A 20,416-nucleotide genomic window follows, 5' to 3' on the forward strand; every position below is an offset into this window, starting at 1 on the left:
GGAAAGACGGGTGGTGCCCAGAGGGAGAAGGGGATGGAGGGCCTGCCAGGGACCTGAGACCCTCAGATTCTCTGCCCAGGAGGACCTGCTCATGTATTTATTTTGCAGTGCTGGGATGGAAACCAGGGTTGTGCGCCTGCCAGGCCAGGGCTGTGCCACTGAGCTCCACCCCAGCTCCTCAGCAGCTGTTACCCAGCATCTTCTCCCTGCAGGTGCACGGTGCCCCTTAGAATGTCAAAGGCCCAGATAAATCCAATGACAGAGAACTCAGTCTGGTGTGATTTAACCCACTGCTTCTCAAGCTTTGACCTTGGATCACTTTCCTCAAGTCATAACACAACACTTAATCATCATCATCATCATCATCATCATCATCATCATCATCGTCACCACCCTGGTGCACACCTCAGAACCTCATCTAGCTTGTTCACCATTATATCCCCAGTGCCTGGAACTGGCTTATACCCAGCCATCAATCATCTATTTAAATCCACAGTGTGACCCAATGATGGAGGTACTAATATAATTTCTATTTCTATTTCTGCCCAGAGAAGTCAGGTGACTTACCCAAGGCTACACAGCGAGTGAGCAAACTCTGGGATTTGAGCTGGATGTGCCCACAGCCCTCCTACCCCCTTGCCTGGTTCCCGATGGTGCCCTAGACCCCTGGCCACCCCCAGTGGTGGTGGACATGGAGGGCTGCTCTGTGACCTCTTGCCCGAGGATGCATGGGTGGTTGCCCAGAGAGCTTGGCTGTAACTTGAGTCTCACAGGCTGGGGGTGATGGGGCGGGTGGGCAGGTGACAGCCGGGGCAGGAAGATTTGCCCGGACACCGGCGTGTAGCAGTCTGGTGACCCGCGTGGCCCTGGGGAGTCTGTCCTGGAGTCCGTCCTTCCGTCTCGCCATATGGGCAACAAACAGACCATCTTCACCCACGAGCAGCTGGAAGCCTACCAGGTGGGTGGCCAGCGGGGGGCCTGGGGGCCATGGCTGGGGTTCCTGGCCTGGGGATGGCGCAGCTCCCCTTCATCTGGGCTGCAGTCAGCAAGGCTCCTGCCAAGCTCTGGATGGCATCGGCCATCGGGGTGGCTTTGGGGTGGCCCTAGGGGGCGGGGGAAGGAGGCCCCAGGGGCAGGGTCTGGTCAAGCGGACACCTCTCCCCGCAGGACTGCACCTTCTTCACCAGGAAGGAGATCATGAGGTCAGTGCTGCAGGAAGTGCTGGGAGACGGCCATCCCCTGCCCTCGGATGCCCTCGGTCATCAGTGTCGCTGATGGGGGGGAGGTTCAGTCACGGTCGGAGGATGGAGGACCAGGCGGGAAGCTCAGGAGTCATGTCCTGTCCTTTGTCACAGTCTCTATGCGGATGAGTTTAGGTTTTGTCCCGAAGGTGGCAGGGAGCCCTGGAGGGTGTGAGCAGGGAGGGGCGGGTCCCATGTGGAGTCATCTCCCCGGGGCCAGTGTGTGGAGGCTGGGACTGGAGGCTGGAAGACCAGGGGCAGAATCCAGAGCCAGCTTGGGACTTGGTGGTAGCAAAGTGAGGGTGTGTGGAGGTGACCCGGGGCTTCTGCAGGTCCCTGGCGTGAGCCCAACGAGATGGGCACAGATGAGTGGCCCACGTCATCACTCAGCCTGTGGGGCCATTGTCCGGGGGCCCCGGCCCATGAACTTGGAGCTGTGAAACCCAAGCTGGCTGGGGTTCAGCTGCAGAGCGATCGTGGCCAACGCCCCAGCTGTGTGGGCACGGGCATCCATTATTAATGGGCACACTCCTCGCCAGTGAGCCCCATTGTCTGGGGAGTGAGGACAGCTGGCGGGGTCACCTTGGCCATCACGATCGGGTTACTGCTGGGGAAACTGAGGTTCAGACAGGGCTGGGCTGATCTCAGGCCAGGGGCAGATGTGCAGGGCCCCAAGGAGATTGAAGGCCACAGGGCTCTGTCCCAACCTTCTAAAGTGTCCCACGGAACAACGGAGGCTCAGAGTGGGAAGGGGACCAGAGACCCAAACTCAGGATGTTGCCTAAGGGCACCTGCCGGGAGCTGGCCTTGGGGACTGAAGTTCCAGGTGCCTGTGTCAAGTTTCTAGCCTCCTCAGAGAAAGTCCCTAACAGCTTGGGGACCTCAGGGTCATCAAAGATGGTCTCTGCAAGGCTGCCTCTCACACGCACCAAGGAAGGTACAGTGTCACCAGATGAGGGTGGCCAGCGGAGCAGAGAGCTGGCTTTACGGCCCGGGCAGTGGTGGTGGCATTCAGGGCTTTGCAAAATGCCTTTCATTTGTCCTTTCAAAAGATCGGAGTACTCTCTGTCGCCTCAGCCCTGCCCCATTATGGAGAGAGGGAAACTGTGAGAACCCGGGGAAGGGGTCAGTAGGCAGGGTCTTGCCAACAGTGTAACCAAGTCCAGAAACGCAGAGCTTAACCGAGGAGTCTCCGGAGGCTTGTTGTGAAATGATCAGCCATCAGCACCTCCCTTTTCCTAAATCTGTCTTCCTGGCAAACTCCTATGCATACTTCTAAGCCCCACACCAAAGGCCCCTCCTCCAGTAAGTCCTTCCTTCTCTCTAGCTGGCTTTCCTCTTTCTAGTCTTCCCCAGCCTTGGTTCTTCTCAGCATCTTGGCCTGGTCCACAGGTTGGGGTTGAAGTGCCCGAGGCCAGCTCTGCGTGAGGATCAGACTTAGGACTGAGGGATCCTCAGGACTGAGGGATCGCAGGGACCCCGCCTCCCTTCTGGGTGGGGTGAACTGCTGCATGTGTAAGAGAAGAGGGACAGGTCACCCCTCCCTCCTGGCTCCAGTCTTTCCTGACTTTTCCTCCCCACCCCAGGCTCTTCTATCGCTACCAGGACCTGGCCCCCCAGCTCGTGCCCCTGGACTATACCAGCTGCCCAGATGTGAAGGTGCCCTACGAGCTCATTGGCAGCATGCCAGAGCTGAAGGTATGCCTGGGCCTTGGGCAGGAAGGGGAAACCGAGTAGCAGCATCTCCTGTTGCACACCTACCAGTGAGGCTACAAGCACCCCCATTTTACAGATAGAAAAACCGAGGCTTAGAGAGGTCAGAGAACTTGTTCATGTCACACAGCTGCAACGTAAAAGCATCGGAGAGTTGTAGAGCAGGCGACGAGTGCCACAGTCCGGCTGCAGCAAAATAACCAGAGGGTGACGAACAACTTGTGTAGATTGATACAGCAGGAGTGGGAGCCGTTTATTGTAGGACAACAGCGGTATTTATACATTCCACACAGCTTATCTTAATTAACATAAACTAGATACATCAGTCAACCAATAAGAAATCTCCACACTTAATGGCTCGCTGGTGTTACTTCACAAACCACTCCCTCTGGCAAAATGCCAGGCGCCATCCTGACTTGTTTACAGACTCTAACAGACGAGCTGTCACAGGGGAAGGGCCAGTGAGAGCTGGGGGAGTGGAGGTTCCCTAACAGGAGCTGCTAGGTCTTTCTTGGCTGGTTGTTTGACGCATAGGTTCTGCTTTTGAAGGGAACCTGAGAGAGCATGGCTGGCTGAGGGTAAGGGCTGCAGCCGCCCCCTTGGTAGCCACAGGGAATTCTAGTTCCAGGCCACTCCCTGGGGAATCTCAATCTTCAGATGCTCAAATCCTTCAAAGTGGCGCAGTTTTTGCATGGAACCCATTGTGGCGCCCTCTGTACCTCGGAATCCTCTCTAGATGACGGGACACCCATGAACTCAGTTGTACACTGTGCCACTTAGGAGGAAATGGCAGGAGAAAGAAAATTGGCACAGATTTGGTTCAGACACGTTTTCTGAACATTTTCAATCTGTGGACTCTGGGTACAGAAACGGCAGACAGGAGACTGTTTCACTGCAAGCAGGACAGACACCGCCTGTCGGAACAGAATGAAGTGGATCGGCAGAAAAAGGCTAGCATTAGGTCTGGCTAGAAGCAGGACCTCTGATGACAAGCTTGGGAACAACCCCTCCACCCCTCCTCCTCTCAGGAAGAGGCTCAGTCCCAGGTGGCCTCTCCTCAAAGTAGCAGAAGGAACCCCCGCCACCTGTATAGCTTCTGCAGCTCTGCCAGCAGCAGAAAGCAAGTCCCTCGCCCAATTTTTCAAAAAATATTCCAGGGCAGCCTCTGATTGGCTAGGTGGAGTCACATGCCCTTGCCAGAGCCAATCACGTTGTAGAAGGAATAGAAATCTCTGGCCTCTGATTGGCTAGGTTGAGTCACATGCTCATGCCGGAGCCAATCAAGGCTGTAGGAGAAACAGAAATCTCTGATTGGCCTTCCCCGGGCCACGTGGCTTCCCCTGGAGCGGGAAGGGGGTCCACAGCACAGGGGCGGAGTGGACTTGCTTGAGGTGCTGTCCAGGGACACATGAAGGGAGCAGAGGGCACAGGAGGCAGGTGCAGAGGGTTGGACCACGTGGACCCTGCCAGGTCCCGCTCTGGAGGTGGCCTCCGTGTCCTTCCTTTGCCAGGACAACCCTTTCCGCCAGAGGATCGCCCAGGTCTTCTCCGAGGCCGGGGATGGCCACATGACCTTGCACGACTTCCTGGACATGTTCTCCGTGATGAGCGAGATGGCTCCGCGTGACCTCAGGCCTACTACGCTTTTAAAATCTACGGTGAGTGCGCGACCTCGGGTGGGGACAGCCAACCCGATGGCGCCCCGTCACCGCCGTGTCCCCAGGTCTTCAAGGCCTCCTGGCCCTGCCCGGCGCCCGCCCAGAACCCCCAGCCCTTCCCCTTGCGCACTCTGAGCCAGCCACCTGTCCCAGGCCCTTGCCCCAGCCGTGACCTCTGCCTGCAGCACCTCCCCTGGCCCTTTCTTACCCTCCAGGTCTAGATGGGTGAAAAGCAGGCCCTGCCCCTGGCTCCCAGTTCCACGATCTTTTGTGTCACCCAACACCAGGCAACGCTGGCTCTCATTCCTTCCTCTGTTTACTTCTTGTTTGCTCTCCAGGGATACCCAGGGGTGGTGACAATGTCTGTCTAGGGCACCATCTGTCTCCTGTGCCTGGCACACACTAGCTGTTCAGTTCATATTTGTTGAGATGAATCACTCAGTGAAAGTAAAGCAGGTCCTCAGAACCCGACACCTAGTTGGCACTCAGTAAATGCTCGTGAGTGAATGAATGAAAAACAGTTATCCTAGTGCCCAACACGTAGTAGGTGTTCACTAAATACTGGTTGAGTGAATAAAATGAAAGTTATCACGGTGCCTGACACACAGTAGGCCCTCAATATGTGCTTTTGGTGAATCAATGAAAAATAACTATTTTTCATTGATTCAGATGTGCCTGGCACACAGTAAGCACTCAATTCTTGTTCAGTGAGTAAATAAAGGAGAATGTTATCATGGAGTCTGGCACACGGTATTTGTTGAATGAATGAATGAACTCCCAGCAGCCCCAGCCCAACTCCAAAGAACGGCCCAGATCCCAGCCTGAGGGTCCGGGTGGTGTCCGGGTGGTCTCCCGGTGCCTGGGTTTCCTTCCTGTAACACCGGGACAGATGTGCTGACAGGTAGCCCAGCCTGCCTGTCCCCCTGGGTCCCCTCCCACACTCCCCACCTCTGCGCCACAGACTTTAACAACGATGACTACATCTGTGCGTGGGACCTGGAGCAGACGGTGACCAAGCTGACGCGGGGGGAGCTGAGCGCGGAGGAGGTGAGCATGGTGTGCGAGAAGGTGCTGGATGAAGCTGACGGGGACCACGACGGGCGGCTGTCCCTGGAAGACTTCCAGAACATGATTCTGCGGGCTCCTGATTTCCTCAGGTGATGTCCCCAGCACCCCACTCCGCCCACTTCCATGCGCACAAGGGGCCCTTACGGAGACCGTTCACGTACTCCGTTTTTCCAGATTCCTCTGTGGATTCATCTGTGACCTTTGGGAAACTTTCTCAGTTTCCCTAATCTCAGTCTTTGCATCTGTACAATGGGGACCATTAGGAGCCCCACGGGCACCTCTGGTGGGTGGATGTGGCTCTTTGGTCAAGTGCCACACAGCTGGACTTGGGTCTGCATTACCTGAATAGTTTTGCAGTGAACAGACTGTGCAACTGGACTTGGCAGCCTGCGGGGAGACTCAGAGCCCTAGCCACGGGGCTGACACGGAGGCTGAGTGAGTCCACACAGGGCTGACCAACGTCCACCCTGTTTGTGTACTTTCTGTGTGCTAAGGTTGTTTTTTTTTTGTTTTTTTTTTTACATTTTCCAGTGATGACATTCCATGACAGGGAAAATGGTAGGAAATCCAGAATTCTGTGGCCACAAAGAAGGTTTTCTTGGCCCAAGCCACACCCATGCATGGACATATGGCCCATGAGTGCTTTGGTGCAGTTGATTTGCTGCACAAATATCAACTGTTTGTTCTTTGCAGAATAAGGCTGTGGGCCCTGTGTTAACCTATAGGGAGGATTTTGGGTGGTGTCTGGCACACAGTAGGTGATCAGTAAGACCTGCTGTCCTGCTGTTCTTGACGTTATTATCCATGATGTCCTTCAGTGCTCAAAAAGACCTCCTCTACCTGACCCAGCAGGACGGGTCTCCTGGCAAACAGAGATCAAAAAATGAAAACTGGGAGGACCCACTGGCCGGGCTCTGTGCCCCCACACCTCAGCCTGGTCACCCTCACTCTAGTCCCACTGAGGAACAGCCTTTGACCCCATTTTACAGAGGGCTACACCGAGTCCCTGGCAAGTCTAGGGTGGAGCTGGGATGTAAACCCTGGTCCAACAGCAGAGCACGGTGGTGCAGCCAGTGAACCCGGCAATTCTGGAGGCCGAAGCAGAAGGATCATAAGTTGGAGGCCAGCCTCAGCAACTTAGCGTGACCCTGTCTCAAAATAAAAATAAAAAAGACCAAATAAAAAAATAAATAGATAAAAAGGATCAAGGGCTGGGGTTGCAGCCCAGTGGCAGAGCACTTGCTAGCACATGTGAGGCCCTGGGTTCGACCCTCAGCACCACATAAAACAAATAAAATAAAGGCACCGTGTCTCCTACAACTACGAAAAAAGGACCCAGGGTGCAGCTCAGGGGTAAGGTGCCCTGGGTGGCTCGATCCCAAGGACAAGAAAAAAAATTGCTTGAGAGGGTCCTTCAATTGCTGGAGAGGCCCTGCCTCGGGGACTCAGGGGCGGGCGGCCTCGTCCTTGAGGCTGACTCTTTTCTCTCTGCACACAGCACCTTCCACATCCGCATCTGAGAGCACCGCCCACAAGGATCGGCCAAGGAGGGCAGGGGAGCCCCCACCCCACTGTGGACTCTGGCCTCCCCTGGCGGGGTAGGCGCTGGAAATAAACACGAGGCACTGAGTCACCCTTGCTGGGGGACACACTTTCCATCCTCAACCTGGCAGGGGGGAGGGACAGGCTTGGATCACCCTTTGCTGGGTGATCTTGGGTGTGGCTCGCCCTCTCTGGGCCACACATCTCCTGTTTGTTCAAGGGATGAGCTGGCTTCTAGATCTCTCCACGGTGAAGGCCGGGAGGGCGTGTTGTGGGCCTCCACAGGCAAAACCGAGGCAGGGAGAGGAGGCACACCCCGTCCCACCCGTGGTCCTTGAGCAGAATCCACCACAGGCTGCTCAGTCCTCTGTCCCTGTGCCCCAGGTCCGTGGAAGGGACTGAGACTCTGATGACTCATCAGCACTGCCGTGGGGACGCCTCTGAGGGGGAGGGATTAGGAGTGGCATTCACTGAGGTGGGCAGGGTACGTCACAGTTTGCATGTGGAGGAAGACCAAGGCACGCAGTGAGTCATCTGCAGTGGCTGGCTCGTGCCCAGGAGCGCCTCACTCCACACCTCCTTATCTTGAGAACTCAGGAGCATCACGCCACCCACCTGGGGTTGCCCCAGGACCTTCTTCTGTGGCCCCAGTCTATCCAAGGGGCTTGCCCCTAACGCCAGGTCAGGGACCATCCCGGACACCTCCACTGTGCCCCAACCTTGACCCCTAAAGATCAAGCACCCCTGTGCCAATACTCCAGGTTTTGTCCACATCTTGCGGTTCCTCCTGAGGAGTGACGGCTCTTCTTCCCATTTTCCAGGCCCAGAGAGGTCTCGATTTGCCAAAAGTCACACAGCTCATTGACCTAGGATTCCCTCCAGAGCCCATCCTCAACCACAAGCCCGGGCCACCTCCTCCTTTTCCTTTTTTGGTGGTCCTGGAGGTGGAACCCAGGGGCTTGCAGACACTACACCCAGGGGCTTGCAGACACTACATCTGTAGATGAGAGATGTACTACACTACATCTGTGGTGCTTTTAAAATTTTATTTTGAGACAGGGACTCACTAAGTTGCTGAAGGCCTTGCTGAGTTGCTGAGGCTGGCCTCGAACTTGTGATCCTCCTGCCTCAGCCTCCCAAGTAACTAGGATTATGGGCGTGAGCCACTGTGCTCACCAGCTCATTCCTTTTTGAAAAGAAGGGCTCACATTGCATATCATGATGCTGCTGCAGGTGAAGTCCTACTGTGCACCAAGCTCAGGAGGGAGGAGGCTGTGAGTAGCCGCGCTTGCCACCACCACTTGCGTGAGAACATACTTGGAACTGAGTCGGCAAATCCCAGCTCTGTGGTGGCGGAGGTTCCTGCCGGGTGGTTTCAGGCGGTGCAAAATGGCTCAGCTTTCAATCCCGATGCTCACACCCTGCTGCCTCTTCTCTCTGAACCTCAGTCTCTTCTTCAGAATGTGGAGAGTGGCCCTACGGCATAGGCTTGCTCAGGAACATGTCCCGTGGTCTCCTGGTATCCTCAGAGATTGGTTCCAGGACCTCCCCTCACACCCAAACCCACAGATGCTCAAGTCACTTATAGCAAATGACACCGTGTTTGCATATAACCTGTGCATGGACACACAGGACTTTAGACATCTCTAGATGATTTCTAATATATAATAAGGTGCAGACGCTGTGGACATAGCTATTAAAACTGTATTTTTTAGGGAATAATGGCAAGAAAAGAAGTCCATACGTGTCAGGATAGGTAACATTTTGTCTTTAATATTTTTTATCTGTGGTTGGTTGAACTGGAGGTATGGACCTCAGAGGAGGGTCTGGCACTGGGCCTGGCACACAGTAGGCATCTCAAGCCACCCCATGACTATTATTATTACTGTTGCTATTGGTCGTACTGGGACTGAAGGGGGGGGAGGGGGGATGCTACCTCTGAGCTGCACCCCCAGGGCCTTGCTGGGTTGTTGAGGCTGGTTTTGAATTCACGTCCTCCTGCCTCAGCCTCCGGGCTGCTGGGATTCCAGGCATGCGCCCTGGCCGGGCTGCTCCTGCGATTGCTATTACTCGGCAGGCTGTCCTGATGGCAGTTGCAGGACTGGGTCCCCCAAGCTCCCGAGGACCAGACGCGCGGGACGGTGGCAAAGGGAGGCCCCCCCCCCCCCCCCCCCCGAGCGGCGGCCCCTGGCCAAGGTCCTGGAGCTGGAGAGCGCCCCTAGCAGTACCCGGGGGCGAAGGGCGGCGGCGGCAGGTACTCCTCAGGCAGCAGGTCCTCCGCGGGCTCGGAAACGTCGTCGGGCCCCGGCGTGGCCTCCCGGGAAGACAGGGCCCTCGCCACCAATGGGTGCCAGCCCCTAGCCGCCGGGGTGGCCCCGCTCCAGCTCTCGGGCCTGGCGGCCTTCCTGGCGGAGGCGTCCCTGGGTCTCGGGGCCTGGGGCTGCGAGGAGTCAGAGGGTGTGGCCACACACGGGTCCCCAGAGACACTGTCCTTCCAGGCCGCCTCGCCCGAGTGCTTCCTGCTGTCCGCCCGGGGCCTGGGGCCGGGGGTCCCCCGAGCCGGCCTGGCCTCCTGGAGCGATGACCTCAGGGCCGCCAGGGCGGAGCGGAACTGCGGCTGCGCGATGCGGCCCGACGCGGGCAGCGCCTTGAGGCTGCTCCAGAGCCTCTGCCCGGCCTCCCTGAAGGGCCTCGCGGGGCAGGAGGAAGAGGCTTCCCCGGGGGGCGCCCTGCCCGGCTCTGCAGAGGGCTTCCTCGCTGTCCCGGGGTGGGGCAGGGCTGGCCTCAAGGGGACCTGCAAAGGAGAGATGGCGACACCTGGGCCAGGTCACCCACCAGAGCTCTGAATCGGGGCCTGCCCCTGCCCTCCCTCCCTGTCTCAGCACGTGGCTCCCCGTGTCCCCAGGAGCTGGGCCAGCTGAGCCGCGGTCCCCCAGCCCCATGCGCCCGGGTGTAGAGCAGTGACCGTGAGCACAGGGCCATCGGGCCATCGTGGCCACCGGGTGTCCTACAGTGCCCGACGATGCCACTTCTTCCTCTGCTGGTGGCGCTCACTCCCAGGGCCTCCAGCGGGGCAGGTGCCACCACCCACTGTGCCCCAGAGGAGCTTTGCTTTTGGAGACAGGCAGCACAGCGGGTGTGCACCGCCCACCGGGCACCGGGTCACCGAGCCACAGGGAGCTTTCATCTCCGTGATGATCTCAGGGGACCATCCCACCTGCGGCCCAGTGTCAGCCTACATGTCACAGGGCCGTCACAGGGCCACACTGAGGTCTGCGACGCTGCGGGCACAGCCACGTGCTGAGCTCCTGCGGGTCCGCAAACCCTTGTTTAGGGACACGGAATCCAGGGGCCACCTGCCTATGAAATGCGACGTTTACTGGTCGTTTCTTAAACAATTTAAAACCTTTTTAAAAGCCACGTTTAACTCCCAGGAGGACAGAAGCAGGCAGGGGATCGGATGTGGCCGAGGGACATTTGCAAAGCCCTGGTCCACCCAGAGGATCTGGATGCCATCTGTGCCAGCGCTGCCCGGCCCCCCTGCCCACCTCCGGCCCCAAGCGCTTCCAGCCCCAGCCCCGCTCCCACGTGCCACCGCCGGCGGCTTCTCACCTGGGAGTCTCCAGGGGAAATGGAGCTGGAGGGTCTCCTAACGGCAGGTGGAGGACCAAAGCCCAGCTCCCTTCCCGGTGGGACAGCTGAGGCCCATCCCGGGCACCCTGGACCCCGCCAGCCACTAGAGTAACCTGCTCCGCCAGGTGCCCGCCACCCCCATCCCTCTGTCCTGCCTGCTCCCTAGCTTCCGGACTGTCAGCTCCCAAACAAGGAGAACCAAGGGACCCGCCCCACGACTGTGTCCCTTCCCCCCCCCCCAGGCCAGCAGCAAGCTTCCTTCTAAAATGTCACCACTATTCACACTGTTCCTGCCCCAGGGCACCGGGCTGGGACCTCATGGAGCTTCCACCCTGCTTCCCCACAGCTCCCTCGGCAGCCAGCAATGTCATCACGCTGGCGCTCTCCCGGGGCTTCCCCACACATCTGGAACAGAGGCCCCTGCGTCACCCCGTGCTCCACCTTCTGACAACTCCCCTCTCACTACCTGCACAACCATCCACAAACCCCACTTTTTATTGTTTTTGACACACTGAGCTCCAGGACCTTTGCATGTGCTGTCCCCTCTGCCTGGGTGCCAGTCCTGATCGCTCCTCCTTGACCTCCCCAGCCCAGTTCTACGCAGCCTCTTCCAGGAAGCCTTCCCGACTCCCTGGGCCTGCACCCCCGCTGATGTCCTGCACACTAGCTGTCAGAAGGGGCCTGGAGGGAGGATAGGCCTCCACCTAGGGGCACCTGAAGGTCCACGCTGCCCCAAGAAGCTGGGACCCACTCGTTCATGTACAGATTCATCAGTTGAGCTCCTTCAATATGCCAGGACTTCTCTGGGGGGTGGGGTGAGAAAAGCAGTGGAGAACATGCTAGGAGGACTCCCCAGCCTCCCGGAGAAGCCCTCAGGAAACAAACCCAGAAATAGAACATGCTAGGAGGACTCCCCAGCCTCCCGGAGAAGCCCTCAGGAAACAAACCCAGAAATAAACAAGGGCTTTTTAAGCCACAAGGAGTTCTTTGCAAGGAATAAAGAGGATAATAGGTGGGTCCGCTGGAGGTCCACAGACGGATGGAGACACTTGAAGGAGAATTAAGAGAAGCCAGGCATGGAAATCTGGGGGAGGAGAACAGAGCACATACCAAGGCCCTGAGGTGGGGGCCAGTACAGGGAAAGGCCCAGAGTGGGCCGGTCATAGGGAAATGCCCAGAGGAAGAACGAGCATGTGAAAGATCCCGAGGGAAGCTGGTGCATCAAACAACAAAGGGAATGCCAAGGGGCTGGAGCAGAGCCGAGGCTGCGTTTGGATTGTAATCTCAGAGCCTTCCCTTGGACAGCTTTTAGGCACCTAGTTATAGATCAAATCCTCCTTTTAGAGTCTCTCTGGCAGCCATTGGTCGTTCTCTACTCCTGCCTCTCCCACAGATCAAACGTGTCCCTTTCCCCATCACATACCTTCTCAGGTGCAGCCACTGAGCAGGAGGAAGGTCTCTGATGTTCCCCAAGGCCAGGGACAGGCCTGGTGGCCTCCTCTGCCAGTGCACTGGAGTAAAGGAAGAGATCCTCATAATCCACGTTTGCTGGATCCTTCTGCAGGGCCAAGGGACCTATGTTTAGTTCCTTGGAAGGGGAAAGACTGAGGTCCTGGTCACATCCTGGAAAGCAGGTCCCAGACTCTCCTCTAGTAATTTTAGGAAGTAGGCCACGCCCAGGTCCTACTAAGGAAACATGCCCCACCCACAGCTGCTACTCAGGCCCTGGGCCACGCCCACCGAGCCTTATAAGGAGATGCATCCTGCCCTCCCCAGGGTCTCAAGGCCTGGGCCACGCCCACCGAGCCTTATAAGGAGCTGCATCCTGCCCTCCCCAGGGTCTCAAGGCCTGGGCCACGCCCACCGAGCCTTATAAGGAGCTGCATCCTGCCCTCCCCAGGGTCTCAGGCCCTGGGCCACGCCCACCGAGCCTTATAAGGAGCTGCATCCTGCCCTCCCCAGGGTCTCAGGCCCTGGGCCACGCCCACCGAGCCTTATAAGGAGCTGCATCCTGCCCTCCCCAGGGTCTCAAGGCCTGGGCCACGCCCACCGAGCCTTATAAGGAGCTGCATCCTGCCCTCCCCAGATTCTCGGGCTCTAGGCCACGCTCTGGGCCTTGAAGGCAATGTCATCCCTACACAGCAGCAACCTGCACCCCCCACACACAGGCGCTCCCGTGACCTCAGCGTGAAACCATGCGCGCGAGGACAGGGCAGCGGCGACAGGGGCTGCCCACTGCGGGAGTGGCAGCAGCAGAAGCAGGAGAGGGGACTGACCCCGAGGTCCTGACCCCGGAGGGCCCCGTGGCCCTCAGGATCCCACCCACCCTCACCTGCCCGCAGGCCTGGGTCAGCAGCTCCTCGTGGGGCCAAATGGGCTTCTGCTGGTGGAAGGTGACCAGAGCGTCCAGCGAGGCGTGCGTCGCCTTCTCCCCAGGGATCACGAGGCTCCCGTCGTCCAAGAGCTTCACCATGAAGTGGCGGCAGCAGTTCGGGGCCCTGCAGAGACGCTGCGGGCTGACGGCTCGTCCTTCCACTCACCCCCCTGAGCCGGCAGCCCCCCAGCCACCGCCCACTTCCACTCCAAGCCCTTCCTAACCGGCCGTGCCTCAGTGTCCCCGTTTATGACAAGAGGTGACCAAGGCTGGCCTCAGGAATTCTCGCGAGAGTGAAACAAGCGTTACAGGCCAAAGCTGAAGGCAGTGCCTGGCTGGGGATAGAGAATGGCTAGAACTCGGTACAATGGAAATTTCAGGCTCCATCCAGTCCAAGGCTGTGTGCCTAGCACACAATAGGTGCTCAATAAATGCTCAGTTAATCAAATGAATTAGTATTCCTTTATTACAGACGATGATTTTGCAGGAGGCTCAGAGAGGCTGAGTAACATGTCCAAAGTCCTACAGCTTGTAATGGCAGAGCCCGGCCCAAGTACCTAACTCGGGCCTGAGTTTTTCCCATTGTAACTCTTTCATGGGACACTTTGATGTTTAACCTTTGACCTAGAATCCTTTGGATTTGCCTGTTGAAAAGTGGTTTCATGCTTCTGAATCCTCTGAGATGCCAATCAGGACTGAAGCCTTGGGCTGCCCTAGGTTTCCTTAAGGAGGAGTCAGAGAATCACTAATTAGATGGTGAAGGTGGAGGGATGGCAGTAGCCACTCTCAGAATCCCCAGAAGCTCCTGGCCTCAAGTCACCACCATGCCTTGGATTCAGCTACATCTGCTGGATACAGCTAGACCTGCAGCCATGACCTCCAGCCAAATTGGCTGGATCTGCACATTGTCTGCTCCCTAGGAAGCTGTGGTGTGCAGCGCCCCTTGCCCTCTCAAAGAAGCCCAGGGCCCGCCTACCCCCGCCCGCCCTGCCCTCAGCCCAAGCCTTACCTGTAGGAAAGGGTGTAGCCCACGTGGCTGTGACTGACCCTGATGAGAAAGGCCCCCAGTGGTTCTGACGCCAGCAGGTCCTCAGCAGCCCTGGAAATGTACACACAGGAGGGACTTGGCCACGGCACAACTGCCCAGCACACGGGGGCCACACAGCCATGGTGGCCAGCTCTTGTGGTTTTCAAACTAAACCCAACTTTTCTCCCAGTTGTTTTAAATCTTGGGATAGTCAGGGACAGAGGCAAAGAGGCAGTCAACCTCTGGTGACAATGACCCCAGGGCAGATCTCCTCCCATCAAAGCACCTGGGGTGAACTGAGAGCCCCAGGTAATGGAGCAGGAGCTGTGGCAGGTGCACTTCAAGTCAAAACTCAGCTCTGCCGCTCACTGGCTGTGTGACCTCAGGCAGGTGTCTCTCCCTTTCTGACCCTCAGCTAAGGGGAAAGTAAACCTCATTCCCAGGGCTGGTGTGAAGGACCTGCTCCCTCCCGAGTGCTCCCCACGTTCACTATGGCTACTACGTTCTCCCTTCTCTCCCCTCTTGGCTTTCTGAATGTGCGCAGGTTTTAGGCAATTGCTATGCCATTTGATAGAGGGACTTGGGCATCTAGGGATTTGGGTGTCCGAGGGAGGCCCTGGAACCAATCCCCGTGGACACAGAGGGACGGCTGCACATTGGTTGGATCCTGAAGGTTGAGGGCCACTGGTTGGGGACCGTGTTAACAAGGATTCTGAGGCTGCATCCTGCTATCACTGGTTGGTGCCACCCACCTGGGTAAGGTGGCAGGTGCTGCCGGGTGCCTGGGGGAGCTGGCCTGGTGGCAGAGAAAAGGTGAGACCCAGAGAGGGGAAGTGACCTGCCAAGGTCACACAACAGGCCCACGGAGGAAGCAGGACCCCAGCCTGAGGCCCCAGAGCCCCTTCACCCTGTGTCAGTGGAGCCCAGGATTTTGCAGGGATGATCTGCCCGGGTGGGGTTTGGGGGTAGAAAGAGGCAGCGGGGGAGGGCAGGGTGTGTCCTCACTCTCGTGAGATGGCCCCGTGGAACCACTCGGGGACACTGCCTTGGGCCAGCTGGCCCATCTGTGTGTGCACAAACCAGTCCAGTCGCGGGGGCAGCGGCGGGGGCAGCCGCTCGGCCTCGGCCATGGCTCCCGGTCCGGCGGCCACCTGGGGGTGAGAGGGGAGGGTCAGGCTGGTCCCCCCATCCCTGCTCCCTGCTCAGGAAGCCTCCGCTGGCCTCCGCTGGCCTCCACTGGCCGGGGTCAGCCGGCTCCAGCCCTGGGCTTGCCGAGACCCACCCGGTGCCATTCAGTCATTGACTGCTCCCAAGTCTCCAAGGACCTTTCCTTTGACTTCAGTCTTATCAGGTCACTGCCAGGGGGACCTGGGAGTCCCCCTTATGAATAACTGCCTCCGGTGCAGGGGCGCCGCTCAGGGGCAGCGTGGTGGCCCAGCGGGCGCGGCTCCCTCCACAGCACCGGAAAATGGAACAAACCAAAGGCTCGCGCACAGAGCAGGTGGCTTTGCTTGGTTTCCTTTTTGCTTTTGCGGGGCTGGGGACGGAAGCCTGGGTCCCTTCCCCTGAGCCCTCCCCCAGCCCTCTTTATTTTTTATTTTGAGACAGAGCCTGGCTAAGTTGCTGAGGCTGACCTCAAACGTGCGATCCTCCTGCCTCAGCCTCCTGAGTCACTGGGATCGCAGCTGTGCACCACCGAGCAGGGCGGCTTGTAAACATCAAGTCCGTGTCAACGTCCCCAGAGGGCTGAGGAGGTGACGGCCAACAGCCCGTTGCCATGGTTTCACTGAACACCAGGGGCCATGTGGCCTGCAGTGGCTCCTGCCACCAGTGCTGCTGAAGGTGGCGGCCACCGCAGCGCCCCTGCCGCGTGCCAGCGACAACATTCCCACAACTTCAAGTTCAACTACTCTGGGTTGGAGAGTCCCTGACGGGAGGTGACGGGGACAGAGCACTGATTTGCCAGACTCCCTGCAGGAGTCCCCGGTGCCCCGGGGTTTCTGTCCCCAACCTGGAGCTCCGCCCAGTTCTCGGGGTCAGGAAGGCTGGCAGCTGGGCTGTTCCCAAGGGAGGGCCCTGGACCCCAGCAGCCACTGTTGACTTTCTCAGGTGACAGGCACAGCCCTGGGGTGTGGCCCAGGGAACTCTGAGCAGGCGGAGGGTAAATAACTGTGTCAGCCCTCCCCACCGCCCTCCCCACCGCCCACCGCCGGCCACAGCCTCGGGCAGTCGGAAGGTTCTGGTCTGGCTCTGTCTCTGGGGGCTCCCAAGGACAGGGCCCGGTGACAAGCAGTAAGGAGCCTGGAATTCCCCAACAAGATCCTACAGAACAAGATGCAAAGCCAAGGGTCCGCCACGGGGTGGAGTCCAGCTGGAGCTTCTTGGAAGCAAAGGAAACAATCAAGAAGGGGAAGGCGGCCCACAGGGAGGGAGGGTCCCCACCGCCCCTCGGTAGAGCTGGACTCCACAACTCCACACCCAGGAACAGCCGCAACCGGCCAAGGACCCAGCAGACGCTTCACGGGACAAGAAAGACAAAGGGTCAACAATATGCGGAAAACTGTTCACCGTCTGGGGCGGTCAGAGAGCCGCAAACGGACTCACCGAGATCCCACCTCACTCCAGTCCAATGGCCATCATCAAGAGTACAAGCGACATTCAGTGTTGGCGAGGATGTGGGGAAAGGCCCACTCAGACACTGCTGGGGGGACTGCAAATTGGTGCAGCCACTCTGGAAAGCAGTCTGGAGATTTCTCAGAAAACCTGGAATGGAACCACCATTTGATCCAGCTATCCTACTCCTCAGTCTCTACCCAAAGGATTTAAAAACAGCAGACTACAGGGACACAGCCACATCCATGTTTATAGCAGCTCGATTCACAATAGCCAACTATGCTATATATACACAGTGGAATATTACTCAGCCAGAAAGAAGAATGAAATTATGGCATTTGTCACTAAATGGACGGAACTGGACACTATCATGCTAAGCGAAACAAGCCAATCCCCAAAACCAAAGGCCAGATGTTCTGATATGTGGATACTCACACCCCATAAGTGGGGGTGGGGGAGAAGAATAGAAGTTCACTGGATTAGAGGAAGGGGATGAAGGGAGGGGAGGGGGATGGGAATTGGAGAAACAGTCGAATGAGTGGGATGTGACTTTGCTGTGTTCATATAGGATCCAGGGCCAGAGCAGCCCTGCAGCATGAGCAATCTTGGGGTGGGAGGTCAGACTCCGTGTATGTATGACAAGTCGGAGACACTGCACTGTCATGAGAATCAAAAGGAACAAATTAAACGAATAAATAAATAAATAGAGAACAGGGAGTCTGGAGTTGGAGGCCGATGATCTGAGTAGGGTTCTAGTTTAGCTCACCCCTCGGCCGCTGTGTGACAGGCCACCTGACCTCCCTGTGCCTGTATTTTCGGAGATATCTGGGCATAATATTCACCTGCTCAGGTGCCGCGGAGGCCGGGGGGCGTGGGCTGCGAGATGACCTGATTCCGGGGTGACAGGGCTGTAGGTCCCAGGATCACGGCAGCTGAGTAACTCCTGGGCCTGGGGCCCTCCCTGGGCCTTCTCTGTTCGCCCTGTTTAGATCCCCGAATCCCTGCGCTGGCGTCACCGTGGCCTGCGCAGGTGACAGGGCTGCTAAGTGACACCTCCTCGGGACGCAGCCCCCTGGTTAAGGAACACGCGACTCTGTCTGCACCAAGCAGCTCTGCCCAGCCCAGGAACTTTTTTTCCCCTTGGAGGCCAGGGCGGCCTCCCTGCCTCCTCGGGCCTCCTCCCCGGGGCTCCTCCTCCCCCCTCCCTCGCCGCACTCCCCCAGCAGCTGGGACTGTCTCCGCCTCCCCCACGGGGCTTCCTGACCACCAGGCCCACGGCCGCTGTTCCGTCTGTCCCCTGGGTCCCTGCATCACCCGGCCCGGCAGGGCACCGGGACATGTGCTCATGGGGAGCGGGGGGGCTGCTGAGGCTCCAGCGCACCCAGCCGCACCCCCGCGAGGGGCCCTCGTCCCAGACTCCCCAGCCGCCACCTTCCTGTGCACCCCCCCAGCCGGGGACTTGAACCCAGGGCCGAGCAGGCCAGGCAGGTGCCTCCTCTGAGCTGCCCCGGGCCTCCCGATTTCCACTGTGAGGGAGGGTGACACTGTGCTGCCCAGGTGGCCTTGGGGCTGGGTGACAGGAGGGCGGGAGCCCCAGCCCCCGCCAGGACAGCGCCTCCCAGCTCCAGGGCCAGCCCTGGTGCCCCTTCCTCCAGGAAGCCCTCCTCCCAGCTCTGCAGAAAATCCTCCTGCCTCCGGGGACCTGGGGACCTGGCCCCCTGTCCCCGCTGCTGGCCCAGCCCCCCCATTCCTTGCCTGCAGGGACCCCTGCGGGGGCTGAGGGTGGGGACAGGTACCTGAGACCCCGGGGTGCCGGCCGGGCCTGGTTTGGCTCCGGGCGGTGCGTGGGCAGGGCACCCGCCCTCGGTTCCTGCTTCCTCCAGCGTGAGCCCGGGGCGGGGCGCCACCCAGCCAACCGCGGCCCAGGTGGAGGGAGGTGACTCTCAAGCCTTCCCTGAATACCTACTGTGTGCCAGCCCCGGGGGCCACAGGGAGGACCCAGGGCAGGGCAGACCCCACCCCCTGGTGACTGTTTTCCCCAGCAATGGAGACGACCGAGTCTCCAAGGTCCTCACTGCCAGGTGGACGCCCGTCAGGAAGGGCTGGTGGCCGTCCCAGAGGAGCCCGGGGACCTGGGGCAAGGGGCACAGGACGCAAGAGGAAGCCCACCCGACTGGGGGGGGGGGCAGAAAGGGGGCAGGAGGTGGCCCCCAGCATGTGCAGGGCCCGCAGCTGGACCCAGCCTGGACTGGACTGAGGTCTCACCCCGGCACAGGGTCCCCCAGACTGTCTCTGCGGAAATGCCCTTGACCTTGTGTCTCCGGATCGTGTTGGTGTCCAGGGCTGGATGCCCAGAGTCTGCTCACTCTCCGGTGTTCAGCTGTTTCTTCCGATTTTATTTTATTTTTTGAGAGTGAGAGAGAGAGAGAGAGAGAGAGAGAGAGAGAGAATTTTTTAATATTTATTTTTTAGTTTTCAGCAGACACAACATCCTTGTTGGTATGTGGTGCTGAGGATCGAACCCGGGTCGCACGCATGCCAGGCGAGCGCGCTACCGCTTGAGCCACATCCCCAGCCCCTCTTCTGAGGGCCAGGGCGCAGGCCTGAGGGACAGCTGGGACCCGCTGTGTGCGGCTGCCCCCCGCCCTCGGCCCCCTGAGTGCACAGGCAAAACCACTTCCTCCTCGTGGGGCAGAAACGGCCCGTCCTCGTCCTCCTGGCTGCCTATCAGCCTGGCCCAGCTGGCCTCCCAGACCCCACTGTGGGATCCAGCTGGCGCCTCCCCACAGCTCTCCCTCACGGAAGTGGGTTGGGGGAGGGTCTGGAGTCTGTGGGTCAACGACTCAAGCAAGAGATACGGGGACCCCAGCTTTTCACTCACTGCTGTGTGGCCTTGCATGAGTCACTCAGCCTCTCTGGGCTTCGGTTTCTGCAGCTGTGAACTGAGCAGGATCACATCCTCTTAGTCACATAAAGATGACAGGAGGGAAGCCTCGAGGAAGGACATGGGCTCAGTTAGCAACGGCATCAGTTCTCTGTGTGGTGACTTGGTCCAGTGTCTTTGGACTTGGCTGGGGTTGACGCAGGCTCTGGACCTCCCAGGCTGGGCCACCTTGGGCAACTGGCTCTACTTCTCTGATCCTCCATGCCCTCCCTAGCTCCTGGGCTGGCTCCTTGAAGGTGTGGGGCAGACTGTGGGGAAGAGGATAGGAGGGGCCTGTGGGACTTTGTCACTTGGAAAGCCTGGCCACCGAGGGTCTCATTTCTTGGCCCAGACCCTGAGGCCCCACTCACTCCCCTGACCACTCAGGGACGTGGGCCTCCACACACTGGCGTCCTCAGGATGTCACCGCAGAGTCCTCCCCCCCATGTCTGCAGTCCACCCATGAACACGCAGCCCCCAGGGGAAGGGGTGTCACTGCGGTGGGGACGGCCGGGCTGGGGCTCCGGGGCCCTCCTCCTCTCAGCAGCCTTTCCAGGGGGCGATCTGGAGGCCTCAGCGGGCGCTGTCACATTGGCAGCCCCCGTGGGTGGCCACCGGGCAGGC

The 20,416-nt window shown here is 58.9% G+C and overlaps 2 protein-coding genes across 2 annotated transcripts; one reads left to right on the forward strand and one right to left on the reverse strand.

The window, feature by feature from the left end:
* The first annotated feature begins 907 nt into the window (after positions 1-907).
* Positions 908-7,200, forward strand: Cib3 (calcium and integrin binding family member 3). Its single transcript, XM_026390069.2, is given in 7 exon segments — positions 908-958; positions 1,168-1,202; positions 2,828-2,939; positions 4,466-4,583; positions 4,586-4,612; positions 5,574-5,769; positions 7,179-7,200. Coding segments are annotated over 7 exon segments (561 nt in total).
* Positions 7,201-9,440: 2,240 nt separating this feature from the next.
* On the reverse strand, positions 9,441-16,964 carry Hsh2d (hematopoietic SH2 domain containing). The gene is made up of 6 exons (XM_077795720.1): positions 16,861-16,964; positions 15,262-15,407; positions 14,239-14,328; positions 13,188-13,353; positions 12,256-12,413; positions 9,441-9,951 (listed from the first exon to the last, which is right to left on the reverse strand). Exons 2-6 carry the CDS (start codon positions 15,384-15,386, stop codon positions 9,441-9,443), a joined length of 1,050 nt encoding a protein of 349 aa, XP_077651846.1. The 5' UTR covers positions 15,387-15,407; positions 16,861-16,964.
* Positions 16,965-20,416: the final 3,452 nt, after the last annotated feature.

The sequence above is a fragment of the Urocitellus parryii genome, chromosome 3 (assembly GCF_045843805.1).
Source record: "Urocitellus parryii isolate mUroPar1 chromosome 3, mUroPar1.hap1, whole genome shotgun sequence".
Taxonomy (NCBI): Eukaryota; Metazoa; Chordata; class Mammalia; order Rodentia; family Sciuridae; genus Urocitellus; species Urocitellus parryii.